Source organism: Polypterus senegalus, chromosome 2 (assembly GCF_016835505.1).
Source record: "Polypterus senegalus isolate Bchr_013 chromosome 2, ASM1683550v1, whole genome shotgun sequence".
Classification (NCBI taxonomy): domain Eukaryota; kingdom Metazoa; phylum Chordata; class Cladistia; order Polypteriformes; family Polypteridae; genus Polypterus; species Polypterus senegalus.
In genome coordinates this window covers 321,008,173-321,027,265 of record NC_053155.1, presented here as the reverse complement: position 1 = coordinate 321,027,265, position 19,093 = coordinate 321,008,173, and the positions used below count along the sequence as shown (strand labels likewise).

General features: G+C 49.3%; 1 protein-coding gene across 2 annotated transcripts; it reads left to right on the top strand.

Annotated features, from left to right (window-relative positions):
- The first annotated feature begins 836 nt into the window (after window positions 1-836).
- LOC120524103 (transmembrane protein 50B) lies at window positions 837-19,093 on the top strand. Of its 2 annotated transcripts, none has more exons than XM_039745973.1 (7): window positions 837-938; window positions 2,912-3,084; window positions 5,488-5,600; window positions 11,526-11,593; window positions 13,387-13,479; window positions 16,545-16,602; window positions 17,554-19,093. In XM_039745973.1, the coding sequence occupies exons 2-7, from the start codon at window positions 2,986-2,988 to the stop codon at window positions 17,597-17,599; spliced, it is 477 nt and encodes a 158-aa protein (XP_039601907.1). In that variant the 5' UTR covers window positions 837-938; window positions 2,912-2,985; the 3' UTR covers window positions 17,600-19,093. The 2 variants fall into 2 exon arrangements, with proteins under 2 accessions (XP_039601907.1, XP_039601908.1); XM_039745974.1 differs by lacking the exon at window positions 837-938 and adding an exon at window positions 2,062-2,241.

Here is a 19,093-nt window from a genome sequence, read left to right as displayed (position 1 = left end):
GTTGGAGCTTCAGCAGTATGAAGGTTCTTCTACCACCGCACCCCTTGTGAGCAGATTTGATGACAACATCATCTCAATGGCAGCACATCTGTACTGCCTGAAGGTCACCTTTGGTAATGCTGGATCTGCGCTCGCCAAGATCTATAAGAACAGAAGAAATCTGACAAACAGGTGGAGACCATTCAGTCCGCTGATAGCTAAGCTGTCCCGACATTTCATCCAGGGTCCTTCGTAAAGGTGGTTGAGGTTTCTGCTTCTGCTCCATGTCTGATTCCCAGAGCTCTTTGTGTAAAGAAGAACTTCCTTACTTCAGTCCTACATGCTCTTCCTCAATTCACCGTTTAGCGGGATGTCCTCTGAGGATTTTGGAGACATGAATTATATTTCCACGTAGCCTCAGACAAGAATGTTTAGTTGGAATCTGGTTTGAGTTCTGATTGATAAAGTAATCAACAGATGCAAAATGTCCAGCTGCTTTGGTCCAGCAACTCTGCTTGGGATTAACGGAGTTGATGGTTTCAGGGACAGGATCACATGAAATAGATGATGCCGTTTAAAATCAAGAGAGTTTTACATCAAGAAGACCCGCACGTTCCATTACATCCCGCAGATGACGTTGCAGACTTTGTTGAACAGACAGACCAGCACAGCGACTCGACTCCGGTGGGCCGCAGCAAACAGAAACAAACGTCCTTCACGCGATGTGCAGGAGAAACTCCGCCTCCAGAGCAGCCGCCAACAGAAACGCAATTCGACATCCTGGCCGGAAGGTGTCGCTTTAGACTTCTTGTCCTGTTCTCTCTCCCGCCTCGGGCTGCCTTCTCGCCTCCGATTGGCTGCGAAATTCGAAAGTCTCATTTTGATTGGGTGAAAATAATCTGCGTTGAGCTGCGGCAGACCACAACAGCGAAGACGTTTAAAGGGCAGTAAACGTGAAGGTAAAGCAATAAAACGGCGAGAGTCACGATTTTAAAAATGTGCGTTCGTAAACGAGAGCTCAGAGCGGCGCCGGGGTTTGTCGCTGTCGCGTCCGCGTCATTGAATGCAAACGCAGGGAAGTGAAACTGGCGGCGAGGGAGCCGCGCTGGTGGATGCGGGTAGTGGCGCCGCGTGAGCCGGGCTGGGTTCGTGTGGCTCCTTGGAGCTTGCAGACGGTGAACGCGGAACTGTGGGCTGCACTGCGGCAGAGTTCGTACCCCCGGGGCCGGCGGGTCTGAGAGCGGGGCGCTGGGCGGCTGCCTGTAGGCGGTGGAGGGCCGCAGGTTTGTGTTGATTCATTTGTCGCGAGTGGCCGTCCTGTGCGTCCGGAATGAACGAGAAGACGGCCGGCAGGTTATTGATCACCGAGAGCAGCAGCGCCAGCATGGAGCGGAGCGCGTTAACTGACCCCTTGGAAATCCACCCTGCAGAAGGGTTATGGTCGGGGGTGGAGGACCAACAAGGCAAGCTTGGCAGGCTGCTGGAGGAAGGGTCGGTGAAGCCAGCAGGGCTCGCTGACCTTGTGGGGGTGACGGAGACACTGGGGAGCCCTTTGAGCGACACATACAACTGATGTTGTGATCCCGTGTGGTCGTAAAACATTCCTAGGACTGCCTTTGAAAGCGTAGCGTGCACCCCGATCTCCTGTTTGACGTGCCTACCACAGCCTGGGCACCCCAAGGTGTCTTCCTCACCACTTCGTCACCAAATAGCTAATGTGTGGGGAGCGGACCGGTGCAGGCCATACAGGCGGGTCGTACTTTTTGTCCAGCTACACATTGGGGGTGGTTGAAGTGGCTCCACACTCCCTATGCCTAGAAAAGCGCCTTCTAAACAGAACTGACCACAGAGTCGGCCCAGCAGAGAGACCCCCTGTGGCTGCAGGTTTTTAACTGGACTCCTGGCTTAGTTAGGTCAGCTGTGGTCTCCCAGTGTCTGTGTGTTGGGGTCAATGTGGAAATTCCAAAGCCAAGTTTGGTCGATTTATATTGGAATGCACTGAATAGTTTGTGTGTGTGTGTGTGTTATGGTCGGGTGACAAAAAACCTAAATCCCGTTTATTTGTTGGGACTTAATTTACAGGAATTGAAGTTGGTCGCTTTGGAGCTTCTTGGAACTCAACGTCACAAATGAATGACAATACACACTAGGAACACCTGTGGAGTGGTGAGGGTGTGCAAGAGAGGCGCGAGTGTATGGGGTGTGTGTGCCCACCTGGCCTTATGCTGCCCACCTTCGTGCCGTATAGGAGAGAACACACAGGTACGTCAGGCTACACGACCGGCTTGTGAGGACTACGACCGTTTTAGTTTGAATTGTCCCTAAGCTTTTACCAGTGTGGCGCTCCTTGTCAGCAGCAGCAGATGGGACTGTTGCTGAGCCGAACCAGATGATGGTGGAGACCCCCGATGAAGGCCGTACTCTTGTGTATTAAATCTTATTTTCTTTTCGGCGTGGTCGTAACCTTTGACCTCTTGTTTCGTTTGCTGATGCCCCCTGATGCCCAGTGTAGTGTGTGCCTGTGTGTTTTATTACAGAGATCTTGCTCTTTATCTCCTTCTGGGCTTCACTCCGTGGTGTTGCCCCTTTGGGTGACTGGGTGTCAGCTGGCATCACATCAGCCAAATCGCAGCCCATTTTTCTTTATTTGGTTTGGTCACCCGTTTGCCATCCTGATGTTCTGCCACCATTTCAGTGTTAATAAGCAGGAGCTCCTCCAGTGCTTTAGCACCATGTGATGGCAGCCAGCGTGGTGTCCTGGTGCAGCTGTTGACTTGCTGGCACAGCCGACGTCACCTGGGGGTGACGTTCAGGTCTGATCTCTCGCATTGTGATGTGTGAACTGAAGTCTTCATGTTGTTGTCCCGGCATTTCTAGCTGAAGTGGCATTTGGCCTTTTTTTATTCCTCATACGTCTGCTCCTCTTTCTTAGGACTGGCAGTGTGGGTGGAGGAGCTCATGAGGACGTCCAGCTAGAAGAGGCGCGAGTCCCCTTCCGAGTCGGGCATGGCTGGCTTCCTGGATAATTTCCGATGGCCAGAGAGCGAGTGTATTGACTGGGGAGAGAAGAGAAATGCCTTGGCATCGGTGATAGCTGGCATCTTGGTAAGTGGACCTCGCCGTCCAAGTCTGTAAATATTCATTGTGTTCAGCTCGGTGACAGTTTTTTGTTCCCTTTGTGTATTTTAGATTCTGTATTGTCGGTTTATGGCGTCTTTCTTGTCTGCGTTAATCAACATGCTGGTACTGTCGGGTGTCGTCGTTAGTGTGTTATCGTGGTGGGAACGTTCGTCTGCGCCCGCCTGTGAAGAGTAACACACACACACACACACACACACACACACGGCCATCCCATCCAGACCAAGTCTCGAGTGGTGCCAGTTGCCAGTCACTCTTAGGATTCTCTGCACAGGACTCGCTGTCACCAGCCCTGACAAATGCATGTGGGTGTCCTCTTTTGGATTTATGCCACTTGTCAACGTCTCGCTTTTACTGCAGTTGTTGGAATTGAGTAGCAAACTCACTGCTTTGATAAACCCGGTGGGCACAAAAGTGGCCATTTTCTCCACGCTTGGTGCCCTTATGTCAGTCACTCCAGATAATCGACAAAGTGTAGAAAATGTAAAAGCAGTGAGATCTTAATTAACGTATAACAAGATGAAAATAGAAAGTAAAACGGATAGCGAAGTGTGGACATAAAGTCGTAGAAAAGCTGAGTGAAGTGTCGAGGGTTAGCGAACGTCCTGGGAGGCTTTTAGTTTAGCGATTGGCGTTCTTTATAAATGACGTTCGCCGATGTCAGGATGAGATGGGCTCACGTCTCTCCATCTCCGACGTCACTTCCTCTGCTGCCATTCTGTCGTCATCTCTGTTGGTCACTCAGACAAGTCACATTTATGTTAAAATGCACACGTGGGGTTTTGGGTCATGTGACATTGCACGCATCTGATTGGCCGTCTCATCCTGATGACGAATGACTCCGATTGGAGGGTTTGATCTTTTTTAGTTCCTCCGCACTTCTTCCTTTCTCAAGCTGTAAACTAATTCTCTAACGTCAAGTCCTGCGGCGTCCATCAATTCCCAGGTTGTATCTGAAGTGGGCTGTGTGGCTCTGGGTGGCTCTCCACGGCGTACACTTGACTTCTTTTCTCTCCGCCATTAAGTTGTAAAGCAGTTACTGGCACAACGCTTGAAAAAGGCACAAGTCCTACAAGTTCAGTTCATCCCGGTTCATATGAGCACAATAATCACAATTTAATATATCAGGACAATTAATGAGCAGAACCACCTGACCTTCCTTTTTAATGAGCGGACCCCCATTCATGTAATTCAAGGGGCTCTCTTAATGACTTCATGAGATCCTTGTTATCCTGTGTGCAGAGGCCACTGCAGGTCTTCTTGGACAAGCTGATTCACGTGTCACTCGTCTGCACCGTCTGGTGCCATCATAAGTGATCGGGGGGGGCTCTTGGGGGGCCGAGGGAGAGCGTGAACGTGACTGACAGAAGAACAAGCCAACTTTTAGAGATGCCGTACAGTTACAGCCGATCTGACGCTGCCCACTAGTGGGACAGCAGACTGGAACATCGGGCCCGACTCGCAAAGCCTCTCAAACACACATGGAGTTGGGGGTCTCAAGGCCCTCGCCGTCTGCCCTCTCCCTCCTTGCCCAATCCCTGATTTTTATACGACGCTCTGCCTGCTTCACTGCCTGGACGTTTCCAGAGGGTCCTTACTGACCGATACCAGACAGTTGGCATACATCAGTGACTACCTGCATGTTGTGGGACTTACCTTGTGGGGTCTCAGGTAAATAAGCAGCAAGACCTTCCATTTTGAGTAATGGGGGGGTTTGGGTGTCCTCAGAGCGCATGGTGATTTCTCCTTTCCCTTTAGCTGTGAGGTGCAGTGCTAAAGGGTGCAGCAATCACCTAGAGTGACCACCCGGAGAGTGCCAAGGACCTGGTAGAAAGACCCTACCTTGTCTGACCGAGACCTCCGACACGCGCCGTTAAACCTGGGGGTTGGGGGTGGGGTCTGTGGATGTGCAGCTGTTTGGGTTGAATTTGGGTTCACCGGTCCTGGGAAGACCGCACTGTGACACATCCCTGGTTGGGGGGTCTGTCTAAATGGGTGAGACCCTGTGACACGGACCCTCCAGCTTAGGATTATTTATAAATGTCACACACTTGTGTCACCCTGCGTCCATTTACTGGGAGGGGGTAAGCAGAGCCTTTATAGGAACCAACTGGCAAAAGGAAGCAGCCCACCCTGGATGAGACCCCGGTGTGCCACAAGCCGTATTCACCCACGACGGGCAAAGTGAAACCAACAGTGCCATCCTGGAGTGTACCAGGTGGAACTGTGAACACTTGGAGAGGTCCTGATGTGCTGAGAACATGCAGACAGCCGAGCCCCCCATGGCTGCGACGATTCGTCTTCTGGTCAGCTTACCGCTCCTCCTGTCTAATGGCCGTGTCTTTGTTTTGTTCTTCTTCACTCCCCTAGTTCTTCACTGGCTGGTGGATTATGATCGATGCAGCAGTCGCCCACCCACACCCTGAGGAGCTCAACCATGCCTTCCATACCTGTGGGGTCTTCTCCACCATCGCCTTTTTAATGTGAGTTTTATTTGGGTTGTGCTGCCTGTCTGTAATGGAGGAAGAGGAGGAGGAGGAGGTGTCAGCTGGGAGAGCCATGTTGTGAATTCAGTGGAGACCCCTGAGAATTGATGCATACGTGAAGGTCATGATTGATAAACTCACACTGGCGTCAAGCCCACCTGGACTGACCAGACCACCTGAGCCACAGTGACTGCTTCCAGCTGCTTCTCCACAAACCCCCATTGCTGAGATATTTAAGCCCTCCAGCGTGTCCTGGGTCTTCTCTCGGTGGTCTGTGCCTGGTACACCAAAAGGGGCATCCTGATGATGTGCCCAGACCACCAAAGCTGGCAGCAGTTCTACTCTGAGGTCCTCCAGCTTTGCCATGGAGTGAGAACTTCCTTTAGCTGTCATCTTAAGGTTCTGGGGCCTCAGGTATAAACGGTGCGTACGCTCAGAAATGTTGCTTTAAAAACTTCCACGTTCAAATCGCGATGTATAAAACCTACATTGGCGTAAAGCCACGCACTTGTCCACGGTACCTCATGCCTTGTTGTACGCAAGTTCTCTGCTTGGTTTTGCAGACTGGCGGCACCCAGCGTCAAAGCAATGCTACTGTTCTTGTGTGATTACACCTTATTTTCATGACGCAGCTTTATAAATACACAGAAACTAACCGCATATTGTTTATTAGTGTAACGCATCTGATTGTAATTAACTCGTAACAATATAATGGTCCAGGGAACAGCCATAGTATTCCAAATACCAGAACTGCTTTAGCGTTGTTACTCTCACTTCTTCTTCTTCTTCTTCTTCTTCAGCTCCTTCTTCTTAGGAGTTGCCACAGCGGATCATCTTTTTCCATATTTCTCTCACTGCACCACTCAGAGTATTTATATCACTGTATCTGAGTGTGAATCACAGCAGCTGATCGGAAAGAGAATTATCGGTATACAGCTTTAAGGACACGCTGTCTCAGCCACGGCAAAACGTTTCAAAGCCTTTCCTGTACGGACCTCGCGGTTCACAAACAGTTTAATCCCAAGAACTTTAAATGCACTCAATCAATTGCTCCTTGTAGAACTGTTAGGACTTATAAGTACAATCACCTCACTGTAAACTTGCACTACAGTTATAATATCTCACAACCTGAGCCACTTTATAAAGCGCGTATTTACATATGATGACGATATCATTTTTAAGGTGAAATGCAGCAAAATATGTTTGTTAAATTATACACATAAAACTTGAACTTCATTTAAATAATCTATATTCTTCACTGGGAGTGTCGTGAAGGATAGAATAATTAAACATGTACTACGAAGATATTTCAATGTTCTTTAAACGCTTTGAAGAATCGGCTAAGCTTACAGATGGCTTAACTTCTATTACAGAGCTGATTGTGTGGCGATCGGTTACTTGGGGAAAGAAAAGCAAGGACTGCAGTGACGGCTACGCCAATATATATTGAATATAAAACAGAAAGAGAAAATAACAACACAGCTAAAAACACAGCGACAAATTTCAGCAAAAGTTAAACGCTTGTGTCGTGAGCACGAGGCTCATGAAACACATGTTTAATAACGTGCTTTAGCTCCTATCATCATGAAAATGACATCACGTATACATCTCAGTATTTTAGTTATTCAGAGAGCTGTAATATCACGAATGTAATGGACTCTGTGTCCAGTTGGAGGAAGAGAGCCGGTTTAACACTAGAATTACCAGAGCCTACGAAAAACTCGTAATTCCGTCCCACCTTAAACTGCTTCTTAAATCCCTTCACACCTCTCCGCCAGCCCTTTGTCTTCTAAATGTGCTGATAAAGAGAAGCTTGAGCAGCTCAATTGAGTATCTGGGAGTGAAGTGGAGTTTTAGAGTGAAATAATAGATCGTTTTTGGATTCAAACATATAACTACAGAAAAACTAAAATGTATGCCTGAAGTCCTTAACATGCGACATTGACACCAGTTTACTATAACTGACTCCGTGGTTCAATAGATACAACCCCCGCTTGGTAATCAAGGGGTCACGGGTTCGATCCTGCGCTCCTCCCTTTTGAGAAGTAAACTGCTCTTATTCTTACTGTTTTAGAATAAAACCATACATTTGATTTTAGTCTGTAACAGCCGGTGCAATTTATGATCTTTGTAAAGGTTAGCTTTTTTTTAAATTCACTTTTCATTCTCTCAGTCGCGTTCAGAATCAATCCATACAACCCCATCTGACACGGCTGTTTTCACTAAAGACGCGCTATAGCTCTGCAGTGTACCACGATGCATACTAACGCACAATCACCCCCAAGGTTCTGACACACAAACGCTGGCGAAGCTGCCTTCTTCGTATCTCACCGTCACTTGCTTTTCTTTTTATTCAGTTTTATTGAGTGTTCCTGCCAGTCCCCGCATGTTGCTGTATGCTGTTTCTTTTGTACTCCAGGACATGCAGAGGAGAGAATAGTAAAGAGCAGTAAGTTCGGCGCTATATGCAATCATCAGACACTCCCCATCTGCCCGTTGTTTTGTTATACTTTTCAATACTTTTTATACTGCTCAAACGGGCATGCTCAAAAATACACGTAATGCCACGAAAAGTGCACGCAGACACTTCATTTCGCAAACAAAACAAGTGCACTTTTATTCAAAACTACCTGTATAACCAAGAAAAAGAAAGCAAGTTACAGTAGGCGATTGATACGACACCTTGCATGGTGCAATGCTAAGAAGTGCAGATTTTCATTCCGTGCTATATAAAATCATCACATTCAAATATTAACAGTTCCCACACACCCAAGGACCGTCCTTCCTACATTTACGACACGTGTACTTGTTGCCGTGTACACACCTCTCTGTGCTATGGTTTCTATTACACTGAATGAGCACCTGACACTGTACTTTCTTCCCTGGGGGAAGGTCCCGCATCAGAGAATTTCCAGTTCCTGCATAAATTCACACCCGATCTGACGCTGTTCGTTTTCAAATAATATTGCATTAGTGCGATTATATTTTCACATATATTGTCTTTCTTTCAGGTGTGTAATAGAAACCACAGCATAGAGAGAAGTGTGTACATTGCTTCTTACAGGAAAAGGCGATGGAAAAAGTGCACTTGAATAAAAGTGCACTTTTGTTATACTTTTACACCAATATATGTTCCTGTGTTTGAACGACACGGGCAGATGGGGAGTGTCTGATGATTGCATATAGCCGAAGTTACTGGTCTTTACCATTCTTTCCTCTGCATGTCCTGGGTACAAAAGAAAAGCATACAGCAACATGCGGGCCTGGCAGGAACACTCAATAAAACTGAATAAAAAGAAAAGCAAGTGACGGTGAGATACGAAGAAGGCAGCTTCGCCAGCGTTTGTGTGTCAGAACCTGGGGGCGTTAGTATGCATCGTGGTACACTGCAGAGCTATAGCGCGTCTTTAGTGAAAACAGCCGTGTCAGATGGGGTTGTATGGATTGATTCTGAACGCGACTGAGAGAGTGAAAAGTGAATAAAAAAAGCTAACCTTTACAAGGATCATAAACTGCACCGGCTGTTACAGACTGAAATCAAATGTATGCTTTTATTCTAAAACAGTAAGACTAAGAGCAGTTTACTTCTCAAAACGGAGGGGCGGGATCGAACCCGTGACCCTTGATTCCCAAGCGGGGCTGATCTATTGAACCACGGAGTCAGTTACAGTAAACTGGTGTCAATGTCGCATGTTAAGGCGGCTTTTTGTTTCTGCAGTTATATGTTTGAATAAAAGTGCAATTGTGTTATTCTTGTGAAAATGTTTCTTTGCTATTTGGACTTCAGGCTTCATACATTATATAGTTTATGCCTACATTTTGTCATCTACTACTAGAATATAAAAAAGTTTCTGTTTTAACAATGTGTTGACACAGATTACTGTAGAAACGGAACAGACATGAAATGCGTGTGTTCCAAACAACGATCTATTATTTCCACTCTAAAACTCCACTTCACTCCCAGATACTCAATCAAGGCATGAGCTGAGAGAAGTTCGTGCACGTTCTAAATTGGTGGGGGGATGGAATAGCCGGCTTCTCTTTATCAGCACATTTAGAAGACAAAGGGCTGCTGGAGAGGTGTGAAGGGATTTAAGAAGCAGTTTAAGGTGGGACGGAATTACGAGTTTTTTCGTAGGCTCTGGTAATTCTAGTGTTAAGAAGCAAGTAGTGATTCACACACATAGGCACATAGAAGATCAAATACAAAACAAAGCATTTAACGTGCTACTTTAATTACGATGTGATTTGAGAAACTGGTTAATTAAACGATTTTAAGATGAAGTTTATGATGTTCTACTAAATGACAAAATAAACTACGTGATTAAAGTGGAAATTCGAGATTGAAGTTGACATTTCGTGCTTTTTCCCCACCGTGTGCCTTTTTTCTCTGTGCCCCACTTTCATATGACACTCAGACAGTGGGCTACAACTCTTCTTTTCACGGCGACTTTGATATGTGACTTCTTTTTTATTTCCGGCACTGTGTGATTTTGTGAATGTGAGTTTTCAAGTTTCTCCAACACGCTATGTCACTCGATCAACTTCATTTTGTTGATTATTCCACAGTTTATTTAAACAAATTGTATGTTTTTCCGTTGCCTCCACTTGGTATTCGCTGAAATTCTTATATTTTCCCCGTGCTTTTCTCATTGTCTTTTCACAGAAGGCTGCGCTTAAGGGCGATTTATATTGATTTGCATATTCAAAGAGGCGTAATTCTGGGAGGAGTTGGGGCGTTACATAATGCGCGTGCACGAGCGTTAGTTTTCACGCTGACTGGGATTCATGGAGCAGAAGAACGTGGCAGTTGGAGTTCGCACAGATTCCTGCATCTGGAGTTTTCTGTGCGTTCACACATTTCACACTATACATGTTAGAGTGCGAGTTCTACGCACGCCGTTATTCATGAGGCCCCTCGTCAGCACAGTCGGCCTGTGACCAGTGGATGGTGTTGGGGTGTCGAGTGACCAGGATGTCACACATCGTCACCTTAGGCTGTCGGTTATATAGCGCCTTGTCTGCCCGTCCTTTAAATGGTGCATTTCCTCTTCAGCCATCTGCCTTTGATATGGCGCCTTTCATAGCTCTCCGTCAGGTAGTCTCTTTCCTGTCCTTCACAATCTGTTATATAGTGCCTTTCACATCAGTCTGTCAATCATATAGCCCCTCTCCTGTCTACGATGGCGTCATGTCCATCTGTCTTTTATATAGCGCCTTGTGTGTCTGTCAGTCTATGGCCTGGCTTTAATTTATTCTGTCATTAATGTTTGTCTTTTTATATAGCGCCTTTACTCCCTGGCTGCCCTCCCCTACCTTCCTGTCTTATGTCTGTCTGTATTTTTGCCCACATATCCGGTGATCCGTGTTACGTTTAATGGCGTCATCTTGCCCAAAGTGCACTCGCACCCCCAGGTCTCACTCCTGCCAGATTCGGCTCCGTGTTTTCCGACTCCATGATATCCACTGGCTCTTTCAGGTGGCCTGGCATCGCTCATCTTGCTCTATATTCTTTATTTTTGAGGTGCTGCCTTTTCATATTGAAAGTCATTTGCTGGTGGCTCCCTGGTGACATTGGTACAACAGGTCCAGCCGCCCAGAGCTCCTTTGTGGACTTTGGGGGGATGGCAGGCTGGCGGGCACTCCAGGAGGGACAAGCAGGACATGGCACGCCATGAAGTCAGACTTCAGCGACCAGGCGGCTCCCCAGGGTTGGCACACCTGTTGGGTTCAACATGTCGCTGTATTTATTGGCCGTGTGAAGCAAATACCTGAGCTCGGCACAGCAGCTTCTCCTGGTGGCCTGCCACGACCTCGGACAAATGTCTGCACTTGTGCCAGCAGCCCTGGGCTGGGTAGAGGTCCTTGCCAGTGTGCTCTTGAGCTTTGTGTGTTTATTTCTTTAAACTTCTTTCATTTCAGGATAAACGCCGTGTCCAACGGCCAGGTGAGAGGTGACAGCTACGGCGAAGGCTGCTTTGGTAGAACAGGTAAGTCGCTGGCCTCGGGACCTTTAGCCTTGGCACACATCGAAGTACTTAATTGTCAAAGACACCTGACCGAGTTCTTCTATTAGTCAGTCAAGTGATGCAGCACAGCAGGCGGGTCCAAAGACCACCACAAAAGTCGTCAAGGAGCCCCCCACTGGGGGCTGTACAGATACAGAGGTCCCGCTAAAATGACTCTTATGTCGAAGGGGAGGCGAAGAAGACCAAATGGCTGAGCAGAGGTCTGCTGACGGGCACTCAGAGAGGGCATCTCTTTTATTCAACTTTGAGAAAACGCTGACTGGGATTCTCCTGCTAGGACGTCTCTAAGCTTTTAGGACCACCGGCCTTTGCTCTTCACACACTCACACACACACCAGCGGTTCAAGTGTCACTCGGTCCCAGAACACGTGACCTACTGGTGACATGTGACATTGATGTCGCCGTGTTGTCCCGGTGGGGTCTCTTATGACACCACGGCCTCCCCATGCTGTCTGTCAGGGTATTTTAGTTCATCGTGGCCCCCCTTTCTTTGACATCGAGTGCCAGAACAGGCCGGAGAGAGAAGTCGCCTGTCCAAGATAGCAGAGTACAGTTCAGCAGATGATGGCCCACCGGGGGGGCTCGCTGTCTTAGGCTGGCCTCTGGTCCGATGTGGTCCAGCGTGCCCTGTGGTGGGCACTGAGAGTACCCTGACTTTATGGTAGTCCAGCTCGCTTGATGTGATATCACAGCACGGGCAGAACCCCACTTCATGCCATACCTGTTTAGGCCTCCCATTTCTTAAACTCCTCCCATCCAACCTACTCCAGCCTATCCTCATGAAACTGGTGACTGGCAGCCTCTTACTGTCCTTGTGACTTGTGTGCCCCCATGCCAGCTGACCTGTAGCAAGTGCCACCATTGGTTTATCAACACCATGTGCTTTAGGAGATGACCGTCGTGGTGGTCCTCCACCTTTTAAGTGGGAGCCTTCAGGGGAAGCTATAGGCCCATCAGACGTGGGCAGGTCTGTTGTGGCACTAAGCCCCCTAAACACACGTCACTGGCATGTGGAGTCTGCCAGTAACGCCATGATGATGTGTTTGTGATCCTCACTGCTGTTTGTTTGTCCATTTTGAACAGTAAATGTGAAGTCCAATTCTCCAGCAAAGCCCACCCAAGGCCCTAAAAAAGCAGCCCACCCATAATTGTCACGTTTTATATGTCACTTACCTTAGGAAGGTTGTAGCGATGGTGGAGACTTTTAGACCGCTGAGGTGCAAGGTGGGCTGGCAGTAATGAACCCAACTTAAAATGGAGCCCTCAGACGGACAGTCAAGGGTCCGCAGGGTCCGAATACCCAGCAGAGGCCATCCTGAGGAGTGGGGCGAGGACGTCCGAAGGGTCCCGTGAAGCTGGTTAAACGGCTCGAGAGTGACCAGCGTGACATGGTGAGTGCTTTTGGCTTTCACTGCACCTTCCTTCAGGACTAAAGGCGTCCCCATCTGTCGTCATCTTGCTGTCCTTCTGTCAGAGCTGAATGCAGGTTGGCAGTGGTGACGGGCAGAGGGGCTGCTGTCCAGACAAATGGCCTATAAAATGACAAGAGCGTCCTAAGGGGAGGACGACGACCTGGACAGATTTGGGAAAGGGCCCTGGTGGTCTGCGGAGTGAGCATCTGCTGCCATGGGTGCGACGTCCTGCCCGATCTGAGTGCCTTGTGGCGCCCATGCAGTGAACATTTTGCAAAACTTGGAGTGAAACACGACGGGGGGCCGTGGTGTGCGACTAACGTGCATCTCTTTGTCTTGCAGGGGCTCGCGTTTGGCTCTTCATCGGCTTTATGATGATGTTTGGCTCCCTGATTGCGTCCATATGGATTCTTTTTGGAGCGTACGTCGTCCCCAGTAAGTACCCTTTACACAAAGGCCTCACCGCAGATTAGGGGGCACATTGCCTGGCACTGTGGAGGCTGTGCCATGTGAGCCGTCCCGTTTGTGTTCTTTGTGCATCCTGTGACTTGTCAGATTAAAAATGTTCACACATTTAGAGAGCGTGTGGCCGTTGTACCGCGCTGTGAAAAGGTATCTGCCCCCTAAGATACATGCATATATTTTACACTATTGGTGGTCTCCACTGTTTGGACAAAAGCAGAACCCGAGTGAACACACAAAGCTAACGTATGGAGCACTTTGTGAAAAAGTAATTGCCCCCATTGTACTTGGCCGCTGCTTTTATAATTTGATTTGAGGTGCGTACATCACACGGTGGTCTTTGCGGAGCCTCAGACGCGAGCTTCTCATTTGCCGTCTGGTTGGGTGTTTTGGGTGGTCCTCTCCTAAACTCCTGAGCTGGTGCTTTTGTGTTTTGGCTCCTTCAGTAACTGCAAGTAACCCCGAGAGACCCCACCCAGCACTGCCCTCTTACTGTTGCTCTGAAGTGTCAGACGTAGTGGGCCTGGGAGTCATTCGGGGGTCTCTTTGTGCTGATGTTACTCTTGGATAGCAGAGGCTTCCATCTTCTCATTTTTCTGTCATCCCTTTGTGCTCCTGTGGCGGTTTGACCGGTGGTCCTGTTCGAATTGGTCTCCATTTTTGTGCCAATGGCTGTCTGTGGGGTGCACTGGAGACCCCCGAGCCTTAGAGTGGCTTTGTCACCCGTTAACACTTCACATCTGCATTTGAACCTCCTGTGGTTGAGACCCTCGAGGTGACCACTTGACTCTCATGCCGAGGGCCGATTATGTGGGGAGGGTCATTTTTTATTCCCACATTCCCGGGAATGAAAGTGCTGTAATTTCTGGGAAACCGGGAACGGCCAAGTTTGCATATATAGCAAGAAATAAGAGTTTTATAGTTGAAAACTGAAGACTTGATTGACAGACGTCAATGAAAACCGCTTTGAACAGCAGCTTGAAATCGCAATGCGTCTGCATTATCGTCATATGTCATCGCATTGTCACCGAATGATGACAAGAACCAGGATGCATCAGTAACAGCTGGCGGCGTTTAGAGCAGGTGTGTCTGTATCTGACTGTGCTGCCTACTTCGGTGGAGGGAAAGCGTGCTTACTCAGCGGCTGGCGTACTCTGCACGAAGTCCTCTCTCGCCTGGACGACCGCACGCTCGACACGTTGCACTTTCTACGCTCTTCTTACCGCAACTAACTAGATCAGGGTGCCCACAGTTGTTCGGCTTGCGAGCTACTTTTAAAATAGCCAGGTCGAAATGATCTACCTACATTAAAAGTATATTTATTCGTCTCTCGGTTCGATTCTGTGGGTGAAGGTTGACTCCCATAAATCAGTAGAGCCGAATATCGCAGTCAGGGAGCTTTTGAGTTCAGCTGAGTGAAAAATGGCGGCTCTCCGATTAACTGCCATTTTAGTTCCGTCTCCTTTCTCTTTCTCAGTTCGCTTTTCGGAAGGAGTCAGTTTCGTAGTAAAGTGCCTGTCCACATTTTCCTTCTTTGGAATAGCAGTGACAGATTGACAGATCAGACAAACGCACTTCGATTGTGACATCGTGAGAGAAAACAAACCCTCTTCCAATTCCACATTCAGCCCATACCCTCCACAAACAATTTTTTTAAATCCCTTCTTTAGTCGATAGAAATTGGAAGGCTAACTCGAGTTTTGCTCGCGTGTTTGATTGTGTGTGCGGGATGACCAGCGTGTTAGAAGAGAGGAGACCTCAGACTGGCACCCTGTATGTCAATCAAATGCCAAATGCCATAGGGAGGATAGAAGACAGACTGACGTTTAAAAAACAAATTCTTTTTTGAATGCAACACGATCTACCAGCTCTGCCATCGCGATCGACGAGTTGGGCTCCCCTGAGGTAGACACGTGGACTTGTATGACGGCATGAGCTGCTTGTCCTTCATTGGTGTCCACATACTGCAGTAGTTTTATTAAAATAAGTGTCGGCCGTTCTAAAACGGTTCACATGTGAGATGCCCGTGAGATGCCCGTGCACTGTGTCATCCCAGGAATGACATGCAGGATTCCCGAATTCTTTAGTCAACAGTCGGCCCTTCCTCTCACGCACACACTCGCCTGTTGATGCCCTCATCCTGCCCGCTGGGTGTTTGTCTGTCCACCTCTGCTGCCTTTTAAACACACGCACACGTTGGCGAGTCTGGGGGTCCAGCAGAAGCAGACGTCCCCCTGGGTGATACTCGTGAAGCGCTTGACACACACACACACACACACACACACACACATGCAGGTCCCCACATCGAATTATTTCAAAATGTGTTTTACGTGAGGCCATGTGTGCCCAGTAATAAACACTTGGAGACCCCCAAAGTGTGCCCGACTCGTTAGGTGAAATGGCAGGTCCTCGTGATGACTGGGCCTAAAGTGAATGTGTGTGTGTGTGGATGTCACCTGACTAGAATAAAGGGTCCTCGTCCAGCGAGAGGGTCCGGACAAAGCGGGATGGATGCGGATAACTTGGTCTCCATTTCAAGATGGCCGCACACTCCGGTTCAGCTCTGCTCTTTATTAAACAGCGCAGTGTCAAGCTGTGTGTCCTCCGCGGTAGGGACGTCGACCTTTGCACCGAGTCACCACCTCGGAGTTTCGATTGGGTTTGTTTGATCCAAAGTGTTCTCTTGAGCCCAATCAACTCTGCAGATGGCACTTTCGGGTATCTGGCTGTGGTGTTGACCGCTAACAGGCCTCCAGAACACACAACGTGACATAAGACGTGACTAGCGAGCGCAGACCACTCAGTCCGGTGGTTTAGCTACGAGCCCCTCCAGATTCTCCCTAAACTGCGTCTCGGCTGTTTGTTCAGAGACCCCTGACTCCGTTATGGAAGTCTTTCAGGTCCCCACGCTGTCGCCTCCGAGTCTGTCACCGTAGGACCCCAAGTCCCATGATGCACCTGGCTGCTCTCTGCTGACCTCCACTTGCGTGTTTAATGAACCTCTCGCCTGTCTCTCTCTCTCTCTCTCTCTCTTCCAGAGCACGATGTCTACCCCGGACTCGCCGTCTTTTTCCAGAACGCGTTGATATTTTTCAGGTAAGCGCTCGGCCGTCTCGATGTGTCACGTTGGTTATGGTGGGCCACCCCGTGTGTCTTTTCCGTCAGGTGTTCTTTCTCTCACTTGACTTTGGATTTGCGTTTCGTGTGACGTTAAGCACATTTGTGGGTTTCCTCCTCCTTCACAGTTTATTGTCGAGTTTTGCTCCACTCGGTCTCATCAGCTTCACCACCCTTGAAGAGCAGGTCGGGGTCCGCTTGTGGTTTGCTCCTTCGCTTGGCATCTCTCAGGAGGTGCCCAGTGCAAATAAACAATGGCCATACAGTAGACAGCCCCGCCCACTCATGAATATTGATGAGGTAACCACATGGCTGCTGTTTCTGATGTGTCACCTCATTGGAGCCACTAGATGGCAGCAGGACCCTGTCCCAAGTGTCCCAAGGGTAATGCAGCACCCACCCTCATTTTACGTTGGCAGTCAGCGTTTTCATCACCCATAAGTTGTAGAGAAGGACTTGTTTGGCAGCCCACCATAAGTGGCCAAACACACAGGACCACCCAGCCTTGTTTTGTGGTCCTGGCAGCCTGACCTCCAGATGGAGTCTGAGCCCACCGCTTTGTGACTTCAGGCCCAACAGAACAGCAACAAGGGAGGAGGTGCTGATTGGGGGCAGTGAATGTCTGTTTGAACAAGATGTTGGCATGCCACGCCACGCAGGTGGGCCACGATTCACTTATTGAATTTGGAGGAATGCCAGGCCTTCACCCAGCTTGGCACGGCCCCCCCGCCCTGACTGATGGCTATAGAGGTGAATCGCGCTGTGCTGACAGGTAAGTCCGTCACCTGAAGCGCCATGGCTGTAGTCGGATGGACTGAGGGGTCTCCATGCGCCAGCGTTCTGTCCTTGATGAGTCAGCCTGCTGTGGGCCGTGTGGATGTTTGCCCCCCTAAGTCACACCTGACGTGTCCCCCTTTGTCTTTCTTTCAGCACGCTGATCTACAAGTTTGGACGGACTGAAGACCTGTGGGCCTGATGCGACCGCTGATGCCCCCGGATCCCCCTTTGCCTCTGTACCCCGTTTCTAGAACGTTCCAGGACTCTGCCATCTTGTCCCTTAGCTGAATGACGCGTAGCGGCTTGCTTGACTATAAACTGCAACGCATGGCATTTGGCAGCCCACCAGTGAGCCAGGCCCGAATGAGCCCGCTGTACCCTGCCTTTTTGTTCTTTGGCGCCCCCCCCTGCCTCACTGTAATGATACAAATGTCCCATTGGGCGGGGGGGGCAGCAGAGGTGGGCATTGTGTCACTTGACAGTATGCCCATAGTCCCAGAAGTAGCGCCAAGCACTGTGGGGGTCCATACTGTGAAGACTGGCATTGGCGTCACTTTCAGAGCTGTCTTCGATTCACGTTGCGGACCACCTGAAGTGACACAAACACCTCGCTAGGTGATCAACTCGGAGTGTGACGTGCGAGATGTACGAGGTGTTTGAGTCCTGCACATGCTGACCCAGCCATTCAGACTTCTGGGCACAAAGAAGGTGGGCATTGGGCGTCTGCTTGGGGCGAGCCTTGCTGTTTGCTGGCTGTAAGTTTTATGCCATTGAGTACATTCCACCATTTTTGGGTTTTGGCTTTGGCTGGGTGCAATGTGCCCGTTCCTGTGCCAAGGCTGGACTGCGCTTCACACAGTGTGCCCCCTCGAGGCCGGCTGTCTGCTTGTGTTCACAATTTTTTCGTCATGTCCGCCAGGTCCATCTTTGGGGCAGTGTGTCACCTGAATGTCACTTTAACGGCTGGAGTCCCCTGTCCTGTCGTCAGTCCGCCTCGCGCTCTTTAGTTTGATGTCACAAGAGCCCGTCTGGTGGCCTCGACTGTGCCTTCTTGAGTCGTTGGTGAGAAGCCAGCGTTGGGCACCTCACTCAGTGCGGAGACGGCTGTTTGACGTGAGGGACGTGTGCAGCGGGTATCGGTCACCAGCTCCCTCCAGCGGGTGGGCACAGCCGGGTTCTCCTGTGTAAATATTCCAGCTTTGGCTGCGGTGATTTTTATAAATTCTGTTTATTGTACTGTGGCCAGTTGGCATGTGCCATGATGTCACGTGTGGTGACGCCAGTGGGCTTCTCTGTAGTTGGAGCCCGTGTGATGAGACCACCTGGCAGGCAGCACTGAGGGGCTTCTCGGTGGGCGTGGAGGGCCGGGCGTCTGTCAGCTGACATGGAGGACAGGAGGTGGGCCGCCTTTAGGTCTGGTGGTGGGTTTTGATCTATGGTGGTCCTTGGCTCTTACACTGTCAAGTCTCCGAGGTGACCGTGGAGGTCGAGTGGTGGCTTTGTGTCGTCTTATTTTTTTCTGCTCGTTTCCTGTACCCGCTGTGCCCGTCACGTTCACTTTATTGTGTCTCTTGAAATCCGCCATGGCTGGAGATGAAGACGGGCAGAGCAGCTGGTGGTGTGGCACTCACCTGTGACCCCTGCCTGCTTGTCACCCGCTCAGTCTGCCAAATTAAAGACCCTTTAACAGAGA

Coding starts and splice junctions, on each gene's coding strand:
- LOC120524103 (XM_039745973.1), top strand. CDS start 2,986: ATGGCTGGCTTCCTGGATAATTTCCGATGGCCAGAGAGCGAGTGTATT. Junction 5,601..11,525: donor TCCACCATCGCCTTTTTAAT/GTGAGTTTTATT, acceptor CTTTCATTTCAG/GATAAACGCCGTGTCCAACG. Junction 11,594..13,386: donor AGGCTGCTTTGGTAGAACAG/GTAAGTCGCTGG, acceptor TTTGTCTTGCAG/GGGCTCGCGTTTGGCTCTTC.